At 37.6% G+C, this 19,037-nt stretch overlaps 1 protein-coding gene across 11 annotated transcripts in view; it reads left to right on the top strand.

Annotated features, from left to right (window-relative positions):
- The window catches only part of TCF12 (transcription factor 12), a 386,235-nt gene extending 367,684 nt beyond the window's left edge, over positions 1 to 18,551 (top strand). For 8 of the 11 annotated variants that reach the window (XM_043555339.1, XM_043555338.1, XM_043555337.1 and 5 more), the window contains 4 exons: positions 1,077 to 1,239; positions 5,837 to 6,069; positions 13,162 to 13,315; positions 16,197 to 18,551. In XM_043555339.1, coding sequence (XP_043411274.1) covers positions 1,077 to 1,239; positions 5,837 to 6,069; positions 13,162 to 13,304 — 539 coding nt within the window. In that variant the 3' untranslated portion in view covers positions 13,305 to 13,315; positions 16,197 to 18,551. The remainder of the gene's footprint in view (positions 1 to 1,076; positions 1,240 to 5,836; positions 6,070 to 13,161; positions 13,316 to 16,196) is intronic. The other 3 variants (XM_043555341.1, XM_043555343.1, XM_043555347.1) reach the window with 1 other exon arrangement.
- Positions 18,552 to 19,037: the final 486 nt, after the last annotated feature.

The following is a 19,037-nucleotide window of genomic DNA, read 5'->3' as shown; positions in this document are numbered from 1 at the left end:
CTGTGAATCAAAAGTCATCTTAGGTGGGGGAATTCCAAACAGTAGTGCTACTGAATGCAGAGGATAGATATTTAGGGTTCCAATTGCCCCATTTGGCTGGGCCAATTGTAGATACTTCTTGATGGATGGAACCACATGCAAACTGTTCAGTACTTACTGGTCGTCTTACATTCTTCTGCATCTGTCATGTCTCTCTTTCTTATCACTTCCCCTCATGACTAAATCCTCAGGGTCCCAAAAAGCCGTGAGAAATTATTCCAAATACGTTGAGAGCTATAAATGATGGTAGCTATTATTTAGAATATTATAATTCAGCTCGAGAGACAGACAATTCTGTTAGAAACAAACTGTCATAAATGTTAAGTACAAATATATAACTTATGTAAATAGATAATTTATATAAATATAAGTACAAATATATAACTAGTGTTAAGACCACCAAAATAAAGTTTTCCCAGGTATGTTTAACCGTGACACCCATTTTATTGTATTTATCTGAAAAAAATGTTACAACTTACTTCCTTTATTTACCTTAGCATCTTAGAAGTCAGTTTCTAAACTCCATCAAGTTTCTCATCCTAGTTCATTTCTTAAATAGTGCCTTAAAGTAAGTGTCAGAATGACCATCAAGGTCAGACTTTTTCTTTCAAATACGTGCTTTAGGGGCGCCTGGGTGGCTCAGTCAGTTGGGCGTCTGACTTCGGCTCAGGTCATGATCTCGCAGTCCATGGGTTTGAGCCCCACGTGGGGCCCTGTGCTGACAGCTCAGAGCCTGGAGCCTTCTTCAGATTCTGCGTCTCCTCTCTCTGCCCCTCCCCTGACTGGCACTCTTGTTTGTCTCCGTCTCTCTCAAAAGCAAATAAACATGAAAAAAAAATTTAAATACAGATGATTTAGAAATCATTTTCTCTAAGGTATGTGTATATGTTCTTTCCAACCTGAATAGTGTATTACCCTACATTTTCAGATTTCCATCAGAGTCCTGTAACAAGTAAGGGCATTCATCATCTAGAAAGCTTTCTACTATCTTAGTTCTAATTCTGGACATTTGTTTTGTTTCTTTACCTCTTTGTTAGGTGGCTTGCAAAGTCAGTCTGGAACTGTTGTTCCAGCAGAAATCAAGACTGAAAACAAAGAGAAAGATGAAAACCTACATGAACCTCCTTCATCAGATGACATGAAATCAGATGATGAATCCTCCCAAAAAGATATCAAGGTTTCATCTAGAGGCAGAACAAGGTATTTGTTACCATCCAGGTATTACATTGCACTCACTTGCCATGGGTGAAAATACTTGGAAAATTGAAGGGTGCCATGCATTTATTAAGTGTCAGATATGTTCTAAATACTATATTGGGACTTTATATATGTTACCTCATTTAGTGCTCACAACATCCCTAAAAAGGGAGGCATATGATGCTGACTCCAAAATTGTTTTCCATCATACCACAGTATTTTAGGGACTCCGTATAAAAAAGAATTACATCTCAGGGCACCTGTGTGGCTCAGTTGATTAAGTGTCTGATTCTAGGTTTTGGCTCAGATCATGATCTCATGGTTTGTGGGTTCAAGCGCCACGACAGACTCTGTGCTAATGGTGTAGAGCCTGTTTGGGATTCTGTCTCTTTCTCTCTCAAAATAAATGAATAAACTAAAAAAAATAATAATAATAATAAAGAGAATTACATCTCTCTCTTCAATTAGAGGACAAAATAATTAAAACAAGTAAAATTATCCATTGTAGACATTTAGATACATGACATCAATATTTGAATATATTATTTTAAGGCTGTGTATATAAGAAAACTCTATTGTATGATTTAAACTAGAGGGCAGCAAACAATGGCCTCTGGGCCAAATCTGGCTCACTGCCTATTTTTATAAATTTTACTGGATCACTGTCACATACCATTCATTTGCATATTATCTGTGACTGCTTTCCCAATGCAATGGCAGGTTTGGGTAGTTGCAGCAGAGGCCAAATGCCCATAAGGCTGAAAATATTTACTTTCTGGTTTACAGAGGAAGTTTTGCCAACTCCTGGTTTAAACAATAATTTGAGAAGAGTATAGAAAGGGAAGTGCTCCAGGTGGACTTACGTTGTTGGGGAAGGTTTTCTAGAAACTGGACTTGACGTTGCTTTATAGCATGGATATTGACACATAGTTCATTAGTTTCAAATGAATTCCAAATTCTTCCCTTAGGTTTTTCTTCTACTTCTACATTAAATTTAGATGGTATATTTTTTGGCATATCCTGTTTTTTAGTATCAATGATATGTATTTATCACATAAAGATATTTAAAACATTGTTCTTTGTATTAAATTAGGGTGCAAAGGAGATTGCGTTAAGTATGGTAGATAAAACTAAAAACATTAAATTGAAAATTATTTTAAAAATTAAACCTTAAGATTCTAATACTGTCATTTTAGTAAGCATTGCATTGAGTTGTATAGGGGCAAGAAGAAGTAAAAATTGGGTCACGGAATCCAGAGACCACTCCTTTGAGACATCTTAATTATTTCATGGTTTTGTTATTCAAGTAGAATTTGAATAGAAACAGTTTGCATCTTCTCATTTTATAGGTCAGAGTTTGGCAAACTTTCTGTGGAAAGGGTAGATGATAGCTATTTTAGGCTTTGTGGGCCTTTTGGTGTCTATCACAACTACTCAGCTCTGCCGTTATAATAAAAGCATCCAGACAGTACATAAACAAATGGGCATGACTCTTCCAATAAAATTTTATGTAAGAAAACAAGGAGCCAGATCATGGGCCATAGGTTACTAAACCTATTATAGATGATCAGAGATTGAGAAGGCAGTAAAACAGGTTACTAATAACAGCAACGCTTAGTAATTAATAATAATTAATAGGTTAGGCTTACCTGGGTTTGAATTATGGCTCCATCACATACCTGCTGCGTGACCCTGGACAAGTTATTAAAGCTCTCTGAACTTTAGTTTCTTTTTCTCTGAAAAGAGACTTTCTATTGCTGGATTCTTATGGAAATAAACTGAAAAATGATGCATATAAAGCCCTTTACACACTCTGTTGCATGCAGTACATACTCAGTAAAGGTACTGTACTTACTGTTATCATGATAATTTTAGGTATGTGGTGTAGGCTTGCCTCCATGGAATACCAACCTAGGTCCTTGTCATTATACTGCCACTAATTAGCTGTATGATCCTGAGAAAATCTCTGATTTCTCTGGATCTAGCAGTAGTTCTCAGCCCCACTACATAGAATCCTGAAACTTTTTTTTTGTAAGTTTTTTGTTGTTGTTGTTGTTTGTTTATTTTGAGAGAGAGAGAGAGAGAGAGAGCGCATGTGTGCGTGCACACAGGGGAGGGCCAGAGAGAGAGAGAGAGAGAGAAAATTCCAAGCAGGCTGTGTACTGCCAGCACAAGCCAAATGTGGGGACTGGATCCCATGAACTGCAAGATCATGACCTGAGCAGAAATCAAGAGTCTGATGCTCAACTGACTGAACCACCCAAGGTGCCCCGGAATCCTAAAACATATTAGAAATACAGGTTGCCTTGGCACCAACCTAAGCTCACTGTATCAACGTCTTCTGTAGTGGGACCTATGAAACCTTTATTTTTCAAGTGCCCCTGAAGATTGTGATGGTAACCACATTTGGAAACCTTTGGACTCGATGACCTGTAAAGGTCCTTTGAAGTAAAAGAGCTAGGGATTCCCTATTATCAAAAGAATACTTTTACATAATTTTTGGCAATTAGCTTGTAAAAATCTATTGTGTATTTACCCTTTATTACAGTATTCAAGGTTATTAGAGAAGAGAAAACATCTATTCTTTGCACATCATTTCAAGGTTCTGAGAGACTCTGCTCAGTTGGTCATTTCTGATATAAAATAGAATTTTCTAAAAGTTATTCCAATGCATCCTCAATTTTTTTATCTGATTATTTAGTCCATTTTCACTACAGAAATTTGGAAAATACAGAACACAAAAATCGCAAGAAACTTTACTACCAAGATTTAACCACTGTTTACTTTTTAAGGAATATTTCTTTTTCCATAAACACAATTTAAATGGGAACTAAACTGAATATGTTTTATAATGTCAACTTTTATTTCATATAACAGTGTATTTTTAACATTTTCATCTGTCCCTGAGTTTTCTCAAACATGGTTTTTTTTTCTTTGTTTTTGTTTTTAGCCAGGTTTATTGAAATTTAGTTCACATATAATAAAATACACCAATTTTAAGTGTACAGTTTTTGTCCTTTGAGAAATGTATATGGTCTTAATAACTACTACCATATTAATAGAGAATATTACTACCACCCCAAAAAGTTTCCTTATACCCCTTGGTAATCAGTACCCTTATTCCATCCCCTGGCAGCCATTGATCTGCTTTCCATTGCTACAGTTTTGTCTTTTCTAGAGGTTCATGTAAATCATACAGTATGTAGTCTTGTGTCTGGCATCTTTTAGTTAGCATAGTCTGAAGCTTAATTTTTAGAGGCTACATAGTAGGTAGTTGTCTGGATGTACTGTGCTTTATTTAACCTGTCTCCTATTATTGGACTGCAATTAGTTGCTAAAGTAAATAATTGTGTGATCAATTTTTACATAAAATCCTATGAACATCTCTAATTATATCCTTAGGATGAATTTCTAAAGTTGGAATTGCCGATCAAGATGTAATAAACATTTTAAAGCTTTGGATATTTTGCCAGTTTGTCCTTCAAAAAAATTGTTCCAGTTTACCCATGTTTTAAAATCATTGCCACTGATGATATTTCTCTGTGAAACAAAAAGTAGTCCTTTTCTGAGATCCTTCTCTCATCCTCTACCTTTAGCTTGTCTTTCTCCTTTTCACCAGGTGCCTCCTAGAAGATATTTAAGAAGATGGGTTAGGCAAGTTAGAATGCATTAGTGTACTGGGACAGTGCTTCTCAAACCTTAATGTACATATGAACCAGCCAGGGATCTTGTTAAAATGTAACTTCCAATTTGTAGGCTTGCAGTAGAACTTAAGAGTTTATGGGGCTTGGGGGGGTTTTATTGGGGGAAGGGGGTTAATGTTTGTTTATTTTTGAGAGAGAGAACAAGTGAGCGCAAGCGGATGAGGGGAAGAGAGAGACTGAGACACGGAATCAGAAGCAGGCTCCAGGCTCTGAGCTGTCAGCACAAAGCCCAACACGGGGCTCGAACTCACAGTGAGATCATGACCTGAGCCAAAGTTGGATGTTTAACCCACTGAGCCACCCAAGCACCCTTGAGAGTTTGTTTTTAACAAGCTCCCGATAATGCTGATTCTGATGATCACAGTCTGAGTAGCAAGGTGCTAGAATATTATGTAGTCATTCAAATTATGTTTATGAAGAGTGGTGCTGGTATAGAGATGACTTTATGTTATAATGCACAGTGAAAATGCATTTAAAAATTTATGTGGTAGGGGCGCCTGGGTGGTTCATTCGGTTAAGAGTCAGATTCCTGATTTCAGCTTAGGTCATGGTCTCACACTTTCATGGGTTTGAATCCTGTGTAGGGCTCTGCGCTGACAGTGCGAAGCCTGCTTGGAATTCTCTCTCTTCCTCTCTCTCTGTCCCTCCCCCACTCGCTCTCTCTCAAAATAAATAAGCTTTAAAAATATACGTGGCATAATTTCAACGTTATAACTGTGCATAAAATAAAGACTGGAAAGATATACATATAATCATGTTAAGTATAACTGTTACTACTGTTGGTAAAATTTGTAGATAAGTTTCATTTCCATCTTTATACTTTATGATTTTATATAATAAGCACATCATATTTTATAGGGAATCTAATAGACATTGTTGTTTACTTTGTTTTCTAGCAGTACTAATGAAGATGAGGATTTGAACCCAGAACAGAAGATAGAAAGGGAGAAGGAAAGGCGGATGGCTAACAATGCCAGAGAACGTTTACGTGTGCGGGATATTAATGAAGCATTCAAAGAGCTTGGTCGAATGTGTCAGCTCCATTTAAAGAGTGAAAAACCCCAAACAAAACTCCTTATTCTTCATCAGGCCGTGGCAGTCATCCTTAGTCTAGAACAGCAAGTCAGAGGTAAGTAGGTTCAGCAGAGATGCATAACTATTCTGCCTTAGGTAGGCAGACATTTCTTTTTCCACTTTCTCTTCTGCTTGGGAAGTTGTCTATGAATTCAACTAGTACTTCTGCCACTGCATCATCTGGATCGCGTTTTCTCTGTAGTTCTTCCACCTCCATCTCACAGTAGTGGTCAATATCTGTATGCTCAATGCTTCCCACAAACCAGTAGAGTGCAATCTTAACAAATGTTGCAGGGAATAGCCAGCCTCTGCTCACTGCTCAGCATTAGTGCTTTCTGCCCCTTTGTTCTTGTTCTTACTGAATCTGGTCTTCCACACTGTTAAATTTACCTGCCTAGACCTGCTTCCTTCCCTGCTGCTTCCTGTCTTCCCCATTCTCTGTACTATATTTCTTGCCTGCTTTACCCTGGACCATTTATTATAATGGCCCTGCTGATTAATAGAATGCTTGATCATGGCCCCTCCTGGCTTTACTTCATATGAATGTCCTTTATACCCAAGTCAAAAAGGTCTCAAGGTTTTTTTGTTGATCCCTGATCAGGAATGCCATGAACTTCTTGGCCTAATATGCCCTGACATGTTTGAGTGTCTCTAAGAGACACATGTATGGTTTATACTGGCTCATCCACTGCTGGCTCAGACAGCTGCCCCAACGGTTTTATCTTTCAGGAAATTTGATGGAATCTTGAAGAAGCTTTCAAACTTCATTTTTTGAACTAGCATTTATTGTTCACCTCTTCTGTCCCAGTCACCTATATGCTAGACCCTAGGTTACCGATTAATATGAGTTTCCTGCCCTTGAAAGGTTTTACCATTGAGCTTGATATTTTCCATATACCTATTTGTCTTCTTATCCAGAGTTATGAATGTTTTGTCCTAAGTCTTTTTACAAAGAATTATAGGTGTGGCGTTGGGTTCTAGACCCTACCTCTAACCTCTCTTCATTAAGAGCAACTCTATCTTTCTGATGTACTGGATATTTATGTAGGGTTTTATTTAAAGAAAGTTGGAAAAGGAAAAAGGAGTAGGACAGACACTTGACAGCTATAACTGTGGATGACCCTCAGCATTGGTCACAGAAAGAATACTATTTCTGAGGAAACCAGAGTTGGAGAACTTGAACGCACTTGCAGAAAAACTTAACCATAGTAATTAACTGATCCATCCACTTCCCTCCAGTATATTTAATAAGAATGATGAGTAGATTATTTCATGCATAACCAATCTACCATTAAAACCAGATACTTGCTCCTAATAAGGCCATTGGAATATGTGTAAAGGGTAAATGTTAATGAAACCTGATTTTCAAAAATGTATGAACTCCCTTGGGATGTTCATAAAGACAGTCTGATTGTTGCCTGCTCATCTGTAGCAGGATCAGTGGTTTCTTGAGCCTTCGATATCTCCTGTCACTTTATCAAAGTTTTTTTGTGTTTGTTTGGTTTGGTTTTAATGTGTCTGACACCTTTTGTCTCACTCTGAAGGCAGTGAAGCACCCGTGTTTAGTGATCCCAGTACATCCATCCCACTGCTCTGCAGACCTAGGATATTTTCTACCCTGACTCTACCCAGCCATTTACTGTCAAGACCATTCCTACCACCTGGACTGTCTGGACAGCAGTGGTGCCAAAACTTACTCCTGTATAGTACCTTTCCTTCCCACTGTTTATTAGAGCTAGAATACAGAATATTCTTAGCTTTTTGTTTAAGATCAGAGGTTCCTACTCTCAGACCTAAGTCATCAATGAGAAATACCTCTGTGTTTGGAAAAGTTATAAACTCCACCATGCCTGGGGGGATCTTATTCATTCACTTGCAAGATTTGACTTTGTAGTGGTTCCATACAAGTAGCTAGGACAGGAAAGCTGAGTCTGAAACAAGATGTAACAGCTAGGCTCATCCAACTGCGTTATAACTTTCTGGTCACTGTTAATGGGTACTGACTTTCTTCCACAGTTCTGGAAAGCTCTTTATAGGGAACCACTGACTGATGAGAGTTTGAAAAGAATTTAAAATACACTGAAATATAGGGGCACTTGAGCGGCTCAGTCGGTTAGCGTCCGACTTCAGCTCAGGTCATGATCTCGCGGTTCGTGGGTTCAGGCCCCATGTTAGGTTCTGTGCTGACAGCCTGGAGCCTGCAGCCTGCTTCAGATTCTGTGTCTCCCTCTCTTTCTGCCCCTCACCTGCTCATGCTCTCTCTCTCTTTCTGCCCCTTCCCTACTGTCTCTCAAAAATAAATAAACATTAAAATACACTGAAATATAACCTCATTAGGGGCTATTTTCCTATTCATAAAAGCCTACCACCTTCCTCCCACTCTTACACTCTGGGCTTCAGAGCCCAGAGCTTTCATTTTACAGCTTTAATGTAAAAGCCTTGGGACCCATGCAAGATCCTTCTTGAAAGGCACTCTGATGGCTGTCTGTCAAACAGGATTTAGAACCCTTCATGCAGCCCATATACCTGCGCTTTGCTATGGCAGCACCTTTAGAGTTTAGTATAGCCACTGTCCTTCTCTGGACTTTATCTCTAGCAGTTGTGAGTTGTTTTGGTAACCTGTTTATTTTTGGCAGCCTCTTTATCCCTGCAAGGGTTTCACCCACTGGTCACTGGGCCCAGCAATTTCTAGAAGGGTACACATTTTGTTTACATGACTACTTTGGACATTCTCTGGAGTCTTGTGCTCACCTTCTGCCTTGGGATAGTGCTTCAAGACTGTATCTGGCTATCTACAACCTGTCTTCCCTGGACAAGTGGCTATATATATCAGGAGGGCAATCAGCAGTGTATTCTGGAGAAGAGCAGGAGGAGTGGCTTCCCTTCCAAGCCTCAGATTTTGTCAAAGCATTTTTTTTGCCTTGGTACCTCACATACCAAATTCCATCTGGTCCCTGCCATTGCCAATTTAGGCCTTTCCATTATGACCAGTATAATGTTAACATTACAATTTTGCTGATCAATAGATTTTACATATTACTTTCAAGTTTGTACTTTCAGCTTTACTAATGATTAGATTAATGGTCAGACATTTCCTCCTCAGATTCTTTCACAGGTCTACTCAGTCAGCTTACTTCCCTTCCAGTGATAATTTGCGGACAATAGAACTATTAGGATTTTAGTTTCCTGGTGTCTTAGGAAGTTTGAAGATAAGTGAGCAAGGACAGTGGTTCCCAAATCTGACTGGTCCCAGAATCACCTGAAGCTTTTCCTTTTCCCAAACAAATTTCCAGACCCTCCCCTCAGGATATTTTAATTTAGTTGAAATGATTTGATAATAACATATTCATAGTCTTAGCATATTCATTGGTAATACTCCTTACTAAATCTCCACTGAAATGAATAAAAATAAAATTAGTCCACAAGGATAAATGGGAGAGAAGAAAGCATAGCAAATGAGAGAGCAAAATATGTATATATGATGGAAAGTAGACAAAGTAGTGGTAATTGACTTATTTAGAAGGAAGAAATTAAGTGGAGCAGGGAGGGATATACCAACAAGAAGTAGATAATTTTGTTCCACAAAGCTCCTAGCCCCTGAAAGGCTCTATTCTTTGGAAAAGGCAGAAGTCAAGCATTACCTGAAAACAGGAAGATTAACTGCAGGTCTGTCTGCTATGGAAAAGTTGTATCCCTGTGAGTCAAAATATTAACAGAATCCCGGGGCGCCTGGGTGGCTCAGTTGGCTAAGCGTCCGACTTCGGCTCAGGTCACGAACTCACAGCCCGTGAGTTCGAGCCCCGCGTCAGGCTCTGGGCTGATGGCTCAGAGCCTGGAGCCTGCTTCCGATTCTGTGTCTCCCTCTCTCTCTGCCCTTCCCCCGTTCATGCTCTGTCTCTCTGTGTCTCAAAAATAAATAAACGTTTAAAAAAATTAAAAAAAAAAATATTAACAGAATTCTGGACAAATAATGCTGGGTTACAGGAGATAGTGTAGCAGTGTATTTCTCTGAAGAGAAATAATTTTCAATCTAGAATTCTGTGTGTAGTCAAACCATTAATCAAAGAGTGAAGAACAGAATAAAGATATTTCAGATATGCAAAGGCTTTAAAATTTTACCTCCCATGTGCATGTTCTCAGAAAGCTTCTGGAACCTATGCTGTAGGTAACCAATAAAGACAAAGGCATGGGAGCCAGGAAACAAAGATTCCAGCACAAGTGAGCATCAAAAGGAAATCTCATGACAAGATCTGCTAGGCCTAGAAAATCAAGGTGCCTATTAGTCCACATTGAAAATAGAAGATGGTTAACTGCAGAAGAAAGTTTTCCGGGGAAAGAAGATGGAATTAATAGATGATACAATGGTGTCTTTGAGGTTTTAAGATAAAAAAAAATGTTGACAGGCATTTGTTAGATCTGTTGGAGCATGGGTATGAGGACAAAATTAGTATTACTAGCAAATGAAAAGCAAGGCAACTATGAACTAGAGGAAAAGCAAAAAGTCATATGAGCAAGGAAACAATGTAAAATTCTTGACTTGTGTGTTTGTCCACATAGTTATTATAAGAAATATTTACTTAGTCATAATAATGTAAGAAGTAACTATGGAGTTAGCCAAAATTTGAGCTTTGGGTAGGTTGGCTCTCTTATAATTAATGAAATGTGAGAGAGACCATCACTTCTCATGCCCTGCAGGTAATGTCTTTCTTCTACTCACCTGTACATCAGGCCTTCTGGCTACTTAATATATTTGCTATGGGCTGCTCTCACATACCAGAAAGTATTAAAAAACACTAGCATTTGCCTTTTTTGGATCAAACTTCACATTTTCTAGAGCTTACTGTAGTATTTTCTTGGTTCTTCCAGCCCTTAGTGTTCTTTGACTAACTGGCTTATAGGATCTTGCCTAACTTGAGTTTTTGCTTCTGGTCCTTTCTAGCTATTCTGATCATGCCTGCTAGATCCTCCTGTGACACAAGGTCATAGTAGCTAACAGCAATGTTTTATTATAAGAGCAATGCGAGCCTTCTTATGAGAAAAATGTGAACCTGTTTCAATTGGAAAACTTTCAGTTCTCGCTTTCGCCTCTGTGGATTTAACATGTTAATTTATGCCCTCTTTTTGGTCTCTTTAGTCATTAGACTGCTGCCTGCCCAGTAAAGGGATGTGACACTTAATAAAAAACAAAAATCTTGGGGTGCCTGAGTGGCTTCGTTTGTTAAGCATCTGGCTTTGGCTCAGTACATGATCTCACTGTTTGTGAGTTCGAGCCCTGCATTGGACTCTGTGCTGACAGCTCAGAGCCTGGATCCTGCTTTATATTTTGTTTCCCTCGCTGCCCCTCCCCTGCTTGTGCTCTGTCTCTGTCTCTCAAAAATAAATAAATGTTAAAAAAATTTTTTAAAAACTATTCTTATTAGTTAGAGGTGCACAATTACTTGTTAAGAAAGCAGTTCCTGATATTTTTACATAATGATGAACATGCCTTTTTATTTTACTACTTATCCTAATAAGTGTGTACCTTTCTTTCTTCATTGATCTTCCTCATTTTATAGGCTTCATGTCTTTTCCTAAATGCAGGAGCTGAGAAAGTGGGAACTCTAAGATGAAATTTTATCATTACGTATGAGTAACAGTCAGTAGAGTTAACTAGATTTACCATAATAAATACTGTTTTCATTATAAACAAGTTTTTTTAAGATTTTTTTTTTTAACATTTTATATTTAGGTCTTCTCCACACCCAACATGGGGCTCAAACTGACAACTTTGAAATCAAGAGTCGCATACTCTACCGACTGAACCAGCCAGATGCCCTAAGATTTTTGTTTAAGTTTATTATTTTGAGAGAGAGAGAGAGAGAGAGAGAAAGTGTGTGAGTGAGAGAGAGAGAGAGAGAGCAGGGGAGGGGGCTTATAGAGAAAGGGAGAGAGAATCACAAGCAGGCTCCATGTTGTCAGCCAGAGCCCAACATGCAGCTCAAACTCAGAAACAGTGAGATCATGACCTGAGCTGAAACCAAGAGTCGGACACTTAACCGACTGAACCAACCAGGCACAACCCCCCTTCCAAAGATTACTTTTAAGTGATGTCCACACCCAGTGTGGGGCTCAAAACCATAATCCCAAGTTCTAGAGTTACATGCTCCACCATTGAGCCAGCCAGGTGCCCCTTCATTGCAGACTAAGTGATCCTTTTATATTACATTAATTAGGACATTTTTAGTCAGTTTATAAAAATATATAAAACAACTTTTCACTTACACTTTATGTTATTATCAGAAACAAAAAACCAGAAGCTGTCATGAGTTGGATATCTTGTGCTTAAAAGTCACTTAAAGAAAATATAACATGATAAGTAATTCTCACATGGATTTTGATCCAGTAGGTCTCCAGTGCAATGGATTTTCTTTCCTTTTATTTTGCATAGTAAGACCCACTACTTTTAAAAATGCCCACTTCAAAAGTTCCATCTAGTTGTCTCTGCTATCTTATATACAAAGCAGTAGAGAAGGTTTTTATCACCCTTTTAATCACACCTCTAGCTATAGAAAAAACCAATCATTTTATATATATATATATATATATATATATATATATATGCATGAGATATGTACCAGCTACCTCTTTCCCTAGAGGAGTTGGCACATTTTTTATAGAAGATTGGCTGAGGGTATCTATTTCATCATTTTCTGAACTGATAAAAGTCTAGGTAAAGCACAGATGTCTCTCTCCAGGTACATGGAGAATGTCAGCATCTATATCAATCCCATGTACCATGTCCTAGCAGGATAGTGAGGAGACTTTGTAGACTAACATCAGCACTTGCCAAAATGTTTGAAGCAATAAAAGAACTGCCTTTGGAGGTTGATGTAGATGAAATCAAACACTTGAAGACTAAAGCATAAGTAGAAAAGGAGAAAACACCAAATACTAAAAAGCTTAAGCCTGGAGGTTCATGTAATCCGGGCGTTTGTGGGAGCACATCGTTGTTGCCTTTATGTGATGTTATTCAGTGTGGAAATGAAGTTACAGAGAGGTAATATCCACAGAAAGAAAATAGAAGAGCAATTTGTTCGGTTTAAGACCTAAGAGTCCCTGATTCATAACTAATGACTATAATGATAAAAATTATTTTCCCCTGTTTCAGAGAGGAACCTTAACCCCAAAGCAGCCTGCCTTAAGAGAAGGGAAGAAGAAAAAGTTTCTGCCGTATCGGCAGAGCCGCCAACCACACTGCCAGGAACCCATCCTGGGCTTAGTGAAACTACCAACCCTATGGGTCATATGTAAACATCAGCCAGGTAAGTATAGTATGAAAAGAAACAACAAGAATTTACCTGATTCATCTTAAACTGAGTTAGAACCTTTGAACAGAATTCTCTGGTGGCAATGGTAATGCTAAAGGTCACATGTAATTTGAAATCCCAACAGTTTCTTTTCTGTGGTATCACCATACTTAGAAAGCCAGTGTCCTTTAATATCAAATTACTGTTCAGTGTGGTAGTATCCTGTGATTTATGAAGAATTTTGGGTTCTCCTGCTCTGGATCATCGTGTGTACACTCTCACATGAGTATTATTCTGATCCAAGAAGAAAATAGTGCAGTGACTCATCTGTCAAATACTTTTGCTGCCGCTCATACTCCTCATTTCTCTACTCAAAAATACTTGACTGTGATCATCAACCAGTTTTTTGTTAATCCACCTACCTCTTCTTATCATGAAATCTTTATACACAAAAGAAGCACTGTTTGCTTCCATTTGGAACGACAATGCAAATTTGTAATATGCATCTTTCTTCCCTTGTAAGGCTATTAATTATACCTTTTGGAATCTAGTGAACATAAAGGTATTACATATGATAGAACCACAGTGCCCTTCTCTGTGGAATTTTACATGTTGAAAAGCTGTTCTTTTATCTTTCTATTCATGGAGTAAACACAATTCGCTTCTGTATGATTTTTTTGTTTAACAAAATGACAAAGGTAATAGAAGTTTTTGCCCAAGTAGTTAATGTGACTCATCTTTTTTCTTAACTATATACAGGTACATGATCTATAATCATCTAAGTTGTAGTTATTATTTAGGTGGCAGAAACTAATATAGATTATAAGTAAATATTTGGGACACTAGCACTTTAACTGGCAGCATGGATTAGGAATACATCTCTGGGAACCTCATTCATATAATCTGCTTGCAGCAGGGTGTAGTTCTTTTCCCAGTTTCATCAACATATTAAAAGCAGTAAGGTAAAGCTGAGTGGATGGGAGGGAGGTGTGGAGCACAAAAAAATATGAAGTGCACTTTCATTTGGTCAGCTTTGCGCCTATCTCATTTTGAGCTGAAAGTTTAGAATTTGATAGCATATTTTGTAAACTACAAACATTACTCAATTCACCTTTTCCTGAAGAATTTGGTTCCTACCACCTCTACATGTATCCTTCCTGAGATCAAACTATACCAATACTAAAGATTTCATTCGGGGACAAAAGGAAAAAAAGTTAATGTAATTATTTGTCATTTATAATTATAACACTAGCACACTGGAGAAAACCAAAACCACCTCCCCCACAAAAAATATCCAGCAACCTAATTATGCATATCAAAGAGAGACTTCAAGCCAGAGCTAGTTAGCTTACAGATCCTTAACACAAGCTATGTTTAATATTTTGTGGAAAATGTAGAATATCATGAGAAAATAGACTTTAAAGTTTTAAAATAAAAACACGCCATTGTTCCTCAATGCAAAAGTGACTTTCTAAATTGTCAGTTCATTTTAAAGAAAAGTGATGAAAGGTAATTTGTGATGCTCAGGTCCCAGGTAGCCACCAGGCTGTGAAAAGAGCTGTCAGATTTATCGAGCTGTCAGATTTATCACAAAGCCTGTGTCTCTCTCTAGTTGTACCTGTTTCCTCTTACTCTCCTTTCTGGTCCCTCTCCAGCTCTTTCTCCTTCAGGTCTGTCTCCCTACCTCCCATCTCTTCCCCTGTTTACTTCCTTTTCTTTTATGGCTTTTCTATATCTCCTACTGCTTTCATGTCTCTACCCTTATCTCTAGAATGAGGAAATTCCCACACTTAGGGTAAAATTAAACCTGAGCATTCTTACCTGTCAAAAAGAGATCAAGAATCCTTTAAAAAAAAAAAAAAGTTTCAGGATTATAAGAAATGCAGTAAATGAATTTGGTTCCATAACATTTTATAAGTTAGTGTTTATTATCTTAACATATGTTTTAAAAGTTGCTAATTTCATAAAGGTGGTCATCTGGTTTCACCTGATAACATTCAGTTCTTTATAGAACTAAATAACAGATTAAAACCAGCAAAAGACTGGCCAGCAGGAAAATGACTGCTAAAACAAAAATGGCTGATAAATGGCCTTGGGGTGACTGACCCTAAAAGCACAGATTTTGCCACCACATCATATAAAGCCAAGTAGCTTTGAATATCTCAGTTATCCATTTCTAAGAGCGTAACTCTATTAGGAAACAGTACTGTTGTTAGTTTAATAAAGATGTGAAAGGTGTGATTCTTGGTAAGATTATTGTCATCAAAAATGACTAACATGGAAAATTTCAGTGTTAACAACTATGTGTATTGAGACTATAAGTGTGTAAAAAATTTGTACTAATACTAGTAAAGTTTAATAATTCATTCACTCATTGAACATTTATTGAGGATCTTCTAATGGACTGGGAATAGGGACCAATGTGAAAACAAATACCAAATGGTCCTAACTTCAGAAACTTGCTGCTTAGAGAAGATGTATAAACTATGAACACAGTATGGTGGACTGGATGTATCAGTAAAGGGATGCTTTCACATTGTCTCTCCACTGAGAAATGAACGAGTAGAACCTCAGAGCTCAGGTATTGCCAACTTGAGTGTTGCATACCATTTAAAATAAAAGTTTGCATAATTGCCCCAGCTGTCGTATAATCCTGTATCTTGTGATTGCTGTAATCACGTGATCTCCTTTAAAAATCTTACCACACCATTTCAATTACACCTTAAAAGCAATTCTGAAACTCTTTTATAAGTCATTGAGCAGACTGCTAATTTAGAATAAACCTGGTATAAATGAGAAATATCAATATCGATTTGTTTTTTTCTGGGGAGGTATTTATTTTTAACAGTGATATCCTAATTGGTTCTGTTCTTTCTCTTGGCTCTCCCTGCCACAGTTCCAGAGTTATCAGTAGGCTAGATAGAAGGTGACCTCTCCTCATAAGGACTTGGACAACTCAGATTATCTGAAGACACAAACCTGTTAGGAGGGAGAAGAAAAAACAAAACACTTGAAGCAAGAAACTCAAATGTAATCCTACGATCAAAGCAACTGGTCAACACTTCCATCAGAAGTGAAGATAGGAAGCTCATCAGATAGAACGTCAGCCCATGAAATGTTTGCAGCATGTCATTTTGTTGCAAGCAATGTGTCGCTTCTGCACAATCAGAGACTGTCTCGTTCTCTCCACTCACCGTGGAAGTTGCCTTGTGCCTAAACTGAATTGACAAATGCATTGTAACTACAAATTTTATTTATTGTTATGGAACTGTAAGGTCTACATATAAAGGGAAAAAGTTAATGTGGAAAGCTGATCTATACTCAGCTGATGCCAGCATTCGTTAAAGCTGTTCACGTGCAGAACAAAGCAGTGACAACCATTGGCCCTTAGCATTCCCGGCATACCTATTAGTGTCTTAAAAAGGAAGGGAAAAGTCTTTTGTTTGCCCTCTCCTATCCTTTTGCCATATGAATAGTGTTTTCCATGAAATAGGAAAATATTACTTGGTATAGCATTTCTCTCACTCTCATTTTTTCATTCATTTTTATTTTCTCTTTGTGGGTGTTATATTTGGTCTCTGAATCTGAATAGTTAATGGTCACAATCCAGAATCCTCATGTAGCCCTATGTGCTTTGCATATTTACCTTACAAAAATCAACAGAGACCATCTGTGACCATACCCTAGCTAAGATTTTAAAGGGGGAAATTTTGTCCCCTAGATTTTCCCCAAAATAAACATTGCTTTATTTCTAATAATAACCAAGACTTATCAAGCTTCTAGGTTTCATAGTAAAGCTTGTAATAGCAAGAGTGTAAATTACAAGGGAAGAATCTACTTAGAAATTGCTTTGTTTTCCAAGCAGTAAGTACTACATATAGTACTTGTAAAGTGTTAGCTGTAAGTAAGCACAAAATGGATTTAAAATACAAAGCAGATTTTCAGGCTGTGATTATGGTGACTGTAACAAAACCCAGTAGTCACCGAGGCAGGTAGTGTGATAAATGAACACAGCACTCTGAGGCTAATTACCTAATGGAATACAAGAGCAATGGTCACCCGTGTTTCCTTATCCTCGCCTTTATTTCTCTGTCACTTGGATGGCTGGTCAATGGGGAGGAATTCAGTGGGTGATTTAATCAACCGCAAACCATCTGCCCCTGTCCCAAGAAGATGAGCCAGATTAGCAGTAAACCAGTGCTTGTCGGTCCATCTTAGCACAGTACATTAAGGCACCCCTCTGTTTCTAATCCTTCAGAGTTGTTTTTTAAGATATCATAATCACTTTGAACTTCCATGAAATCTGTCTTCCACCACAACAGCCCTGGGAGAGAAAAACATGCTAAACAAGGTTGTCTTGGCTTAATAATTCCTTATGGCCAATATCAACAAAGGCAGTCAGCACACAGAAGAAAGGACCCAAATCACTATGTAACTCAAAGATTTCTGTTAATTTGAAAGAACAAAAACAATTAAGACAGGACTTCAGATCCTCCAATCAGGATGATTCCTAACAAATTGGTCTTTTGTGAACTTAGTGGACTTTTTGGTTACTTTAATTTGCATATATTCTCCAAGTACATCAGACTCTATCTGTGGCCTTGTTCTTCATTTCAGTGTTAATCAGCTAAACAGAAGTCGTTGCTTATGATGTGTGAGTGAACATACGCCACTGCCTGGCCTTTTTTTCTTCAGAGCTTGTTGTCTTTTTCGCTATATTAGACTTTGCAGTATGCCCAGAAGCTTTCCTTCATAAAATAGAAAGAAAAAAAACATTTGGCTTATTTTTCACTGTAGCTAGTCTTTTATACAATAATCTTGTAAGAAAATTTCTTGAATTCTAAATATTACTCTTTCTAGATTTTTGAAATCGAAAAGTTTTCAGTAAAAAGTTTCTTACTTTATTTTATTATATTAGGTAGTAAAAATGTAGGGTTATTTACCATAACCTGTTCATTAATATCAGAAATTTACAATAGCATTTTAAGACCATAGTAGGATTCTAGCATACCGTGTAGTACCTATGGAGTATTGTAAGAGCTAATTGTCCGAGATGAATTGCTTCTCATCTTGTTCTCCAGTTTCCATTGTTGGTTTATTGCAGATTTGTATCCTGTGTCAAATTCAAGGTATTATTGATAAACCTTTTCAACCAGCAGCAAGAAGTTCAAAATTTTTTCTGTCACTGTAACAGAAAACACAATATGTATATAACATTTATGTAGCAATAAATGTGCCATCTTTTTTTTAACATAGTAAACTAGTGAGTTTTTTACATTCCTCTCTCAAAGAATAATGCATTTTGTTCTTTTCTCCATCTCATTCCTTCCACACTGCTTTGCTTTTTTCTCCCCAGCTTTGTTGACACATAATTGACATAGCATTGTGTAAGTTTAAGGTGGACAATATAATGATTTGAGACCTGCATATATTGCAGAATGATTACCACAGTAAAGTTTTAACATATCCATCACCTCACATAATTGCTTTTTCTGTGTGTGTGGTGACAATTTTTCAGGCTGACCGTGCTTGTCATAATCTGCATTATTTACAACATTATCTGGGAGGCCCGTCAGGATAGAATCAGGCTTGTGGAGCCAAGTTGGTAATCTACTTTGTGGTTGCCCTGGCTTGTGTATTTCTCCCCTTGCCCTCTCTACTGATTGTGGCCTTTTTAGCCTTTTCCTGAAGGTTGACCAAACTTTGATTAGTAGTTAAAATCTCTTCTGCAGATTGA

Source organism: Prionailurus bengalensis, chromosome B3 (assembly GCF_016509475.1).
Source record: "Prionailurus bengalensis isolate Pbe53 chromosome B3, Fcat_Pben_1.1_paternal_pri, whole genome shotgun sequence".
Classification (NCBI taxonomy): domain Eukaryota; kingdom Metazoa; phylum Chordata; class Mammalia; order Carnivora; family Felidae; genus Prionailurus; species Prionailurus bengalensis.
Note: the sequence above shows the minus strand (reverse complement) of the source record. Positions and strands in the feature narration are given on the sequence as shown.